The sequence below is a fragment of the Crocodylus porosus genome, unplaced genomic scaffold (assembly GCF_001723895.1).
Source record: "Crocodylus porosus isolate Cpor-Errol unplaced genomic scaffold, CroPor_comp1, whole genome shotgun sequence".
Taxonomy (NCBI): Eukaryota; Metazoa; Chordata; order Crocodylia; family Crocodylidae; genus Crocodylus; species Crocodylus porosus.
The window spans coordinates 62,190,821-62,201,443 of record NW_017728943.1 but is presented as its reverse complement, the minus strand read 5'-3'; the positions used below and the strand labels follow the sequence as shown (position 1 = coordinate 62,201,443).

At 45.1% G+C, this 10,623-nt stretch overlaps 1 protein-coding gene across 1 annotated transcript in view; it reads right to left on the bottom strand.

The window, feature by feature from the left end:
• VASH2 (vasohibin 2) overlaps window positions 1-10,623 on the bottom strand; it is a 69,944-nt gene that overhangs the window by 32,768 nt on the left and 26,553 nt on the right. Inside the window, exon 5 of the mRNA XM_019549455.1 lies at window positions 2,495-2,569. Coding sequence (XP_019405000.1) covers window positions 2,495-2,569 — 75 coding nt within the window. The remainder of the gene's footprint in view (window positions 1-2,494; window positions 2,570-10,623) is intronic.

Below are 10,623 nucleotides of genomic sequence, written 5' to 3'. Positions count from 1 at the left end.
CATGCAGCCTCACCCCTGCCAACTCATGAAATTTCGGGGGGAGGGACAGTGTCCCAGATTTCCCAGATGATGTCCTAGATTTCTGGGATTTCCATACGGTCAGCCTGTATAAACTGCACAAGGCACCAGGAAAAAAATCTTAGGAGAAATACTCCTGGATCAGTGAAGCAGCTGTATCAGCTGATAGGCAGATTAGACAGATACACAGACCAGGAGATCTCTTCACAGCTCTATTCTCTAGGAATCCCATATTCACAAATGTATGTGAACGTGTGCTAACAGCTACTTTCTCTGCATATGCTGGCACCAGTGACTCTTCACTGAAGTTATTACCACATACAAGCACTTTTGCACATCTAGCATGAAACAAATTATGTAAAACCTAATTCTGCACACAAAAAAAGATTACAAAAGTGATTTAAAAAAAAGTCACTTGGTAAAGCTAATGGCGTGAGCCAGCAAGCAGCCTGTTTAAAATGACAGCTCACTAATCTGCTCTGAGCTAAGAAGTCTCTGGTTAAGGACTTGCACAGAGGGCTGTTCTGCTGGTCTATGGCCTTTCTGGTATCCAAGCAACAGTGAAGCTTGTCAGCACGCAGAAGTTTTTATAACCAGTATCTTATTTCCACAGACAGAGAAGTGAACTGGAGGGCGACACAAAAAATTCAGGGATGCGTAGTTCAGACGCATTTGAAAACATCATCTTGACATTCAGACGAGTGGGGAAAAAGGAGCGTCTCTTATCCACTGACAGCCTGACCTTGGAAACAAACTGAGAGAGGCCCACACTTGCTGCTGTCTTCTTAGAAAGGTTGATGCTGGGGGCAAAAATCCAAAATCAGGAGACATCAGGGGCCTGGTCCAAAGCCACAGAAATACCCGCACTGACTAATGGATTTTGGATCAGATCCCCCATGCCTGTCACAGATAAACCTCCCGCACACTATATCATCTCTCTCTTCTTTTTGGTGCACTTCAGGGAAGCACTTTTAAGGAGCCAGAATAGCATTAGATCTGATTCTCCCTGTTTGTTCTGCCTACCAGAATATGAGATACTGTGAGAAGAACAGAACTTTGGTTTTTTCAGTCCCATAAATGGATATCTGAAATAAAATCCCCTGCTTGCAGCCCAGCTAAAAGGCTGTTTATGTTCAAGAGCAGAGAATCCATCCAGAGGGAAATGACAAAACTCTGCAGACATGATCCTGTACTAGTAGTACTTTGCTCAAGGTAACAGAGACATGGCAGTGTAAATGAGCTGGCATAAATAAAATCAGAATTAGGCCCAATCCTTCCTTTCCTATCCTGATTTTCTGTTTAGATCCTTTTATCCAAGCACAAGTGTATTATAGCCTTGAAAGGTTGCATGGGTGCCCAGATCCACTCTCAACAGTTGCGATCACTCTGTTTTTTGCTGGCTCAACAGGCAAAGGCAGATTCTTGTCAGACAAAGTATCTGGATCTCAAAAGAAATCATTGCAAGTGAGGATTGTATTTTAAAGATTTGAGGCCAGATTCTCTTCTCAGTTTCCAGGGGGCTGTCTGCATGTAACTGGAAGGACAGCCTGGCTCTCACTCGCAGAGCTAGCATGAAAGACACTAGCTAGAGTATTAGCGCCTTTTTTTTTTTTTAAAATAGTGGGGATGGCTGATGGCAAGGGGAAGGTTTGGTTACTCTTCCTTCCCAAGCCCATTCAATCATTTTCCTTAAGAAAAAAAAAAAAATCTTACCTCACCTTTTTACACTGAAGGCCCTCAATACTCTGCCACATGCTTTCCATGCGATGAGGACGAGCCAGGCAAATGCAGATGGAAGGAAGCAGCTCACAGAGTCCTGCCTTGCTTGTACTATTACAGTAACTTGGGATAAATCAGGATGACTTGCTGGTGGCAAAACAAGAGTGCTAGGAAGAGACCCTCAGCAGAATATCTTTTGGCTATTGGGGTTTGAAAAAGAACCAGAACATCACTTTAAGGTGGTTTAAATGCGTCAGTACAGTATGTACACACCAAGTTCTGCACACAGTGCAACTGCAGCTCAAAAGAGGCAAAAAATACCAGGACTCAGCTACCACAGTAATGGACAAGCATGAAAGAAACCTCAATAGAGCAGAACTGAATTTCCAACTCTTAACAGGCTCACATGTAACAATTCACCCAGGGTAGCTGTGGGATAGAGCAGTAGCAGAACCAGACAGTTTTTTATCTAGGCTTTCAGGTGGTGTAAGTCACCCTAGTAGGCACTGGAGATGACTGTGTTGATTTATACCAGCTGAAGGTCCTTTATCACACAAAGCAAATAGGCAGATATTCAAATCCTTGTTGAGAAGGTGATCTGATTCAATGATTTATTGATCAATACCAGATATGTTGCAAACCCCTTCAACTCACCTTCAGCTGGCACTGGCAAGTTGCATCCATGAAGTGCACACATAGTCAGTAGGGTTTTTTAAGTGGCTATCTCCAAGGGAACAACCTGCACAGTAAAGGATACATCCCCAGGATAACTGCTTCAAGGCATTTGATAGGTAATGATTCCCTGGTCATTTCTTTCGCTGTCTCCATTAACCTAAGATAGAAACAAAGATATCTTCAGCCCTTTTGGTCAAAGCAGGCAACAAGAATTAAAGGATATGCTCTTACTTGACTAGGGACCAAACCCCTCTTGTGTCTTACTCATTCATACATTATGAGTAGGCCTGATTTCCCTTTAACCACCTAGTGTAACACAACTGATTCATTTAGAGAGAGAACTGATTTATAGCAATGTGGGACACAAAACAAGGCTTTGTTTCAGGGAGCTGGGACAGGATTGCAGCCAATGTCTTAGAGAAACCAGCTGTCTCGAAGCATCACCTCCCAGATAATGTTTCCTTACTGGGGGCCAAATCCAGATCTTCTTCCATATGTTCATTCGTACCATCTACCAGTTGGAACCAATGAGACTACTCAGGGAGAAAGGCAGTCTTTAATGTGAGGAATTACACTCTGATTCTAACACTGGGAACTCAACTCACTGGGAAGGACTTTTACGCTATCTGCTTATACTGTATATAGAGCTCCCAGGCATTCCCATAACAGAAACATACTGATAACATGCATTATTTTTCTACAGCACCAAAAATATGCAGGGCATTTTGACTGGAAGCCAACTTAGGTTTTTGCTTTGTATGAACAAGGCAACAATTCTGCTTTGCTGGTATGTTTTCAAGATAGATGTTAGACAGAGTCAGCCACCATAGGAGAACCAAAGTTCAAGAGCTGCTTTCCAGCAGAGTCACAACCATGAAGATTAAAAATCTCCTCCTGTGGTCTTCAGCTCACGGGGCATGTCCAGATGAGCATGCATGTGCAGTTTGCAGTCCTTCAAAGCTGTCTGACGCACCATAAACCGCATGCGGCGCACGTGCAAGCATTTGCCACATTGTTAATTTGCAGCGTGGTGCCAAAATTTGACATTAGGAGATCCCCATGTCAAAAAAAGCCATGGGAAAAAAAGCAGTGTGGCACATGCAGCAACAGCATACACCGCCAGTACCTGAGCCTGGCCATCCAGAGCCATGCTCTGGCTGCTGGCCAGGCTCTGTGAGGTCAGATCAGTGCTGCCGTGGCCCCAGAAGACCTCCAGAGCCCTAGTTAAGACTGCTGGAGCCTCCCTTTCCCCACCCAGGACAAGCTGCTTTGCTCAAACCCCACATGCAGGGGCATATGCAGTGGAAAAAAGCAGCAATTGCACACCCCTGCCTGCGCACCCACGGTGTTCATACCATTGCCTATTTAGAAAGTGAGATTCCCACATAGAAATAGTAAAAGAATAACACAAAGATGCACCAAGCCTCATGGTGACAAGATCAGGCACATATAACCCCTGACCACTACTCCCTCTGTGCCAGCACTAGCCAATAAAACTCGAACTTCAAACATTTGTTACTAGAGACTTAGCCAGCAAGTATCCCTTACAACTAGAAGTAATGGGATGAGCTATGGGATCCTCACACTCAAGTAGTGAGATTTTCAAAACTGTCTAACAGGACTGGACACAATATCTGGAAATTAATGAGAACTGGGCAACCCAATCCTTTTGCAACTCTGAAGACAGCCTGGCAATATATATCTGTTTCTCCATCTCCTCTTCACTAACCTGCTCCCCTTCTGGGGACTGCATGAGCACTGTTTAAGGGTGCACAGACACGTTGCAAAGCATTAGTTCTGCAAGAACCTGCAACGGGAGTGCCCAGCCTTCATTCCAAAGATAGCAGCTTTTTAAATGCCCCCAGCCCTCTGTTTAAATGAAGGTTAAGTGCTTGATATGTCTTCCTGTAATGGGGCGGATGGGATGGGTTTGCAGCACTTTTAAAGACATAACCAGGGACAAACAATCTGATCTCAGTGCAGCTAAGAAAGGGCTATTGTACTGGAGAACAGGCCCGATGCTTTCATTCAATAAGTTAGTTCTTTTCTGGATACCCTGGAAAGATGGAGAGAGAAACAGAGCATGGAAGGGGACAGGAAGAGATCCAGGAAAAAGATAAGAGAAAGAAGAAAGTTGTGCTCATTAGATACTGAAAAGTTTAAATACACACACCCCATGAACAGGAGGGAAGTTGTATTTTGAAAATTCTTTTCTCTAATCCTAGCCCTTCTCCCAATCCACCCCACACCAGAGAGGCCGATGAAAATATTCACATGCCAAACCACCACACTCCTATTTCTGATATCGTACAGCTTAACCCATTTTAGAGCCTGTGTTCTGAGCAGGAATTCAGTAACAATGGCATCACGGGCTTCCTGTTAGTTCTGCTAATTAATCCATATCCAGTTTACAAGGGAAAAGATGAATTTTGAGTGACCGTCCACTGACGGTCCACTGAATGCAAACTCCACCGACAAATGTGAAGGGTCAAGCTGGATCCTATTTAGCTCACAGAGACTCGCCACCAGTAATGCAGATGGTACTGGGGCACTCAACAGTTCTGATGTTGGGGCAGAACAGAATACCATTCATCTGGCTCCACAGTACTAGTCAGAGTAACCAATGGCTCCACAGCGTTAGCCAGAGAAACAAGGAGAGGAAGTCCTTTGGACTCTATGACTACTCACAGCAAAATCTAATGGAGAGAAGGTGCCATTCTTTCAGTGCCAGTCCCATCCTGATGGGCCTCAAATATGCCCTACAACACTACTGAGCCAGGGCTTACATGCTTCTATAGGAAGAAACACGACAGCTTTGAATTCTGGGCATGAGTTGTAACAGAGACTCATCTCTTTTGTTCTGCCCTACATTAAGCCAATTTAAACAATACAGACACCCTATACAAGTGGTTGCCAACCGGGGGTATGCGTACCCCTAGGGGTACTTAAAAAGGTCATGGGGTACACAGAACTGATGTGGCCAATAATGTGGCCGATAAATGCTGCATGCGTGTGCACAGCTGAAGCACAGCACACAGGTAGCCAGGAGCGCAGCCCGGCAGCATGGAGAGCAGCCGGGTCCAGCTGGTAAGTCTGTTGTGAGGGAAGAGGGCAGACAGATGCCCCAGCGGTGGGGGAGGGAGTGGGGCTGGGGCAGAGGTAGGGGCTGCCCAGCTGGGGTAGGGCACAGGACTGAGCTGTGCGCGGGGGGGTTGGCTTCCGCCATTGCACACATCTCAGAAGGGCATGGGGGGAACGTGTGGTCCTGAATCTGCACGTGGGGTGAGGGCAGGCTGCCACACCAGGCTGGAGCCAGGGCAGCACTGGGTTGTTTCTGGCAGGGGGGTTGTGCCAGGCTGTGCTGGGGCAGGCGGTGGTGGTGCTGGGAGTGGGACTTCAGCCCCCCTCCCAGCTGCAGCCCCTACTGTAGCCCCCCTCCCAGCACTGCCACCGTCTGCCCCAGCACAGTACAGCCCAGCCCCAGCTGGGAAGAGCCCAGTGCAGCCCCGGCCCCACCCCACGCACAGATATGGGGGCACAGGCCCCGCCGTGCCTTTGTGGGATGTGTGCAATGGTGGGAGCAGCCCCTTCCCCCCCAGACAAGCCACTCCTTCCCACACTCCCCCTGGCTGTGTAGCGCCTGCCTCTGCCTCAGCCCCACTCCCTCCCCCATGGCAGGGGCCTCAATCTGCCCCCCTCTGCCCCACCCTTTAAAAACAAGAAAAAAAATACAAAGGGATACATGAGTTGAAACTTTGAGACAGAAGGAGTACACTTGTTAAAAAAGGTTGAAAACCCCTGGCTTATGCCCATGACAGGAGGAGACCCTATCACAATGCCCTGCCCATGAACACCAAATACCAAAAAAGTGCCTTGTCCCCACCGTTTGACACATGCCCAGGACATACCTATTGCCCCCCTTACGCCTCCCAGGCATGGCTGCTGACATGTGCTAAACAGCTCTTCAATAGCAGCCACATCACTGCTTTAGCATTTGGCATACATGGAACAGAAGCGAGCAAGCAGGGTCTTCTTTCATGGTGCCACTCGCTAGCACAAGTGAAGGCATTATCAAATTATATATACGTGCCATTATAGTTTAGAAACAGATAGCAGTTGAATAGGAGTCACACAAGATGATACACACATTATGAGCCCAGTGTCTCCACTGGCTACTGCACTGCATCCCTTACTGCCTACTTTTAAAATATTGCCTACTTTTAAAAATTCAGTCTCATCATTAATTCCAAATGCAAGGCAGCATGGGTCCAATATTAATGCTTCCGTGGCTGGGGAACCGTTGTAAATGAATTGATACAAATGAGCAGCCAAATTAGTAGAAACTGATCTACCACGGCAATATTCATATTGTTTAAATACCAAGTCGTATTTAGCGTGTGCTCTGTTCACAACGTATGAACTCATTTGTCTCAAATCACAGCTCTCCAAGATATGGAAAAGCCAGTAAGAGCTACTTAAATTCAATCTGTGGGGCAATCAATGGGCTTATTACACAATGAACTTGTGGTCTGCCTCTCACAGTCTTGGTCTTCTGCATTGGCATCAGAATCATGGAATTACAATAGTCTCTCACAACAGAGGGCAGAATGGGATTTTAGAGCATTTCACTCTCACCAGTATGAAACTAAGCTAGGACACTAAGTACTGGTTACCATTAAATCACTGTTCAGTTATATATATGGAGTGAGTTAGCTACTTGGTCCAGTTCACACTGACACATTTCTAGATTAAATCACCACTGCTTGCAGTTTCATCAGTAAGGCCAGGGACCAATTAGCTAAAGTAAATGAACTATCTATGCTCCGCTACAGATGGTTCCTCCAGCTCAGAGTTGTGACAAACTGCTGAGGTGCTGTGGTAGAACTTGCCCTGACATTGCCGAGGCCATATCTGGTATACTGTGTATATTTCAGGTCACCCACATTCAGGAAAGATAAATTCACATGGGAACAAGTATAAAGAAGGACTGGTAGGTTGATCCCAGGAAAGGAGGGTGTTATATATGAGCAGAGACTAGAAGAGGACCTGGCTTGCTTAGTTCCAAAAAAACAAGACAGCAATCATCTCCTCTGTAAAGAGATCACATATAAACACCCCCAAGGGAAAAGAACTATTTAAGCTAAAGGACAATGCTGGCACAAGAGCAAATAGGTATGAACTGGCCATGAACAAATTTAGGCAGGAAATTTTTATATATTTTTTTTTTCTTTTTTTTTTCTTAGCACCAATGTAGTGAAGTTCTGGAACAGCTCTCCAGTAATAATGAGAGCAAAAAAAAGCCAACCACTATAGAAGTTTTAAGATGGAATTTGGATGGTTTTATAAAAGGGGTATATGATGCGGTTGCCTGCAATAACAGGGGACCAGGCTCAAAGGTCTCTTCTAGTCCTATCTTCTTGTAGCTTCTGTCTTCAGAAATGTCACTCACATACAACTCATTCCTGTAGAGATAGGTTTCAGAATCCTTGTCAGTACTGCAAAAAATCCACTGGATGTTATTTTATTTTGGATTTGCAAAATGTTCCGGGGGGGAACTTTTTGTTTAACTCATAATACAAATATTAAGATGTAACACAGTCTCTCTGAGGTCAATGGGAATCTTTCTGTGACTTCTAACAGGATTTGTGTCAGGTCCTTAAAATTTACATTTTTTTTAATTCATCTTATTTGCCTTTCCTGTAATGATCCTTCATTAAATCCAAAAATTCCAGTTCAAAGGCATCTTCTGTAATAGAGTAAGAGGCGCTCATTCTGCCCCCTCTCCTACCAAACAGCAGCATCTGATCCAATGGGAATTTTCCCACCAACTTCAATGTACTTGTCAGATCTACAGCCCCTGGTAGGAAAGGGAGGAGCCTTAAATTAAGATCATCTGTACTTCATCCAGCTTCCCTCCTTACTGGAGTGCACAATCATAGTGGCCATGTCTACAGGAGATGCCGACTGCAGTTGTTACAGCACAGTCATTTAGTACTTACTGTGCAGTAGCGCCAACCCCTTTTTGTGACACCACTGTGCTGTAGCCTAATAATACTGCACAGTAGTGTCGCATCACAGTTTTTGCCACACAACTCTACTGCACAGTAGTACTGGGCTACTGCACAATCAGTGTCTCGTGTAGATGCAGCTAGTTTGACCCTACCTCCCAAACCTGAGAAGCAGATCTTCTCCATGTACCAAATACATGAACCCCCCCTCATCAGACTGCCCCACTTAGGAATCTTTTTCCTGCAGTTCTATATCATATAATGTGTCAATGGGCAAGTTACCTAAAGTAAATAGTTTCATGTCTTTATGCCCTCACTTGGATTACCTCCTATTCCTGGTGTACAAAAAGGAAATGAATGGAGTTTTAGAGATTTCCTTTAAAGCAAAGGAAGCCCACCCTGGTTAAATTTAGTATTGCTTTCTCATTAGAGAGAAAGAAAGCAAGTAACTTGGAGTGAGAGACAAGAAGCAGATGTTCAAATATCCTTTCCAAGTTATTGTCTTTATACAATGCGCAGCAAGTGTTCTTTACAATCCCCTTGGGGTTTTTTGAGAATAGGTGTGTTGAAAGAGTGTTTTCTCTTGTTTGGTTAATTAACTCTCATTGGTCTGCTTTTGTCACTCCTTTATTCATTCTTTAATCAATTACCTACTACCCTCTCCAGCACAGAATTTCTCAGTTCTAAGTTCTTTGCAGATCAGTCTCCGTGCTATCGTTTCTCCAGACCTTTAGGATCTGACTCAGCCATCTTGTCTGCGTGTGAGCTTTCACTTTTTGTTTAACTCAAATAAAATGACCAATCACTGACTCTAGTTACAAGTTACCCTCAGCCATGTGTCGCAGGCCACATATGTGTTACCTTGGGCTCAGACAGAAGAACAGCCCCACACTGTAATTCATAATGCTTTGCAGGAAGCTGTCTGAGTTACAGTGTCCCCCAGAACCAAACAGAAGTTCGCTGTTGGGTCCAAAGGAAATTCACTGTGGTTGGGGAATCCTGCTGCTGGAGATAAGCCAGTTTCCCCTAGCAACAACCCCTCCTTCCTCCCTGGGTGTCTCTGGTTTCAAAATTGGAGGGTGAAAAGGAGGTGGAGGACGTTCAGTTTGGGGGGATTTTCAGCAGGCACTAGAAGGTGGGGTTGGTGGATTGAAGCCCCACCATTTTGGGGAGCTCTATTCCACCCACCCCACCCTCCAGCGCCAGCTGAAAAAATCCCAGACTCAACCCCCTCTACTCCCTTTCCCCACTCCCATTCTGAAAACAGCTTCAGGGCTGGGACACAGACAGACACAAGTTACTGAAGATGCTATGTTTTGAAACATCTTCATCTGAACCTTCATGTGTGGGATTGGGCCCTTTTAAAGCACTTTGCAGCCATGCACTTCTGTTTGGTCACACTTGTAGAGTGCTTTCAGGGGCCAGATTGGGTGAAAATTGTCACGTCTGTCTATGCCTCTTGTTGTGGTTCATGTGAGTGTCGTAGAACAGTGTTTTTCAACCGGTGGTGTGCCGCGAAGGCCTCCCTGGTGTACCATGAGTATTTTGGAATAATGAAAAGAAAGTTCTCCAGTTGCCTAGCACTAAGGAGTAAGCCACGTCAGTGAGATATTCACAAAAGACTTGTGCACGTGTTGGCTGTGGGGGACGCACAGTTTGCAAGGCTCTGAACAGCTGCATGGCAGAATTGAGCTGTGGTGATGAGCTCATAAGTATGGGGGTGGGAAATACCTTAACAGGTGTGTTGTGGAAAATATTTATTAATGTAAGTGTGCTTTGTGCTCAAAAAGGTTGGGAAACACTGTCCTAGAACAATAGATTTTTTAAGTATCTCAACCTCCGTTTACAGTTGTATTAATTAAGGCTATGACACAATCAAGTACTCAAAAGCAGTTATGTGATTTATTTTTAAAAGTAAAAGCCATATGTGGCCACTGACTTCTCCACAGAAAGGCTTTTTCTCTTCGCACACGGGACTAGATACACCAGGTTAGAGCATGTTTATACCAGCACAGCAGCATCACTACACTAGGGGGTTGTACTATTGTGACTATCCAGTTCACACATAGTTAAAGTGATGCAAATGTCTGGTATAGAAGAGCTTTTGAGAATGGCCTGTGCTGCTGGTTAAGTGTAGAGGTACCCAAACTGGCTTTAAACAAGCTGGTTCAGGCGCCAGTAACAGTGCAGCCACAGCTCTGAC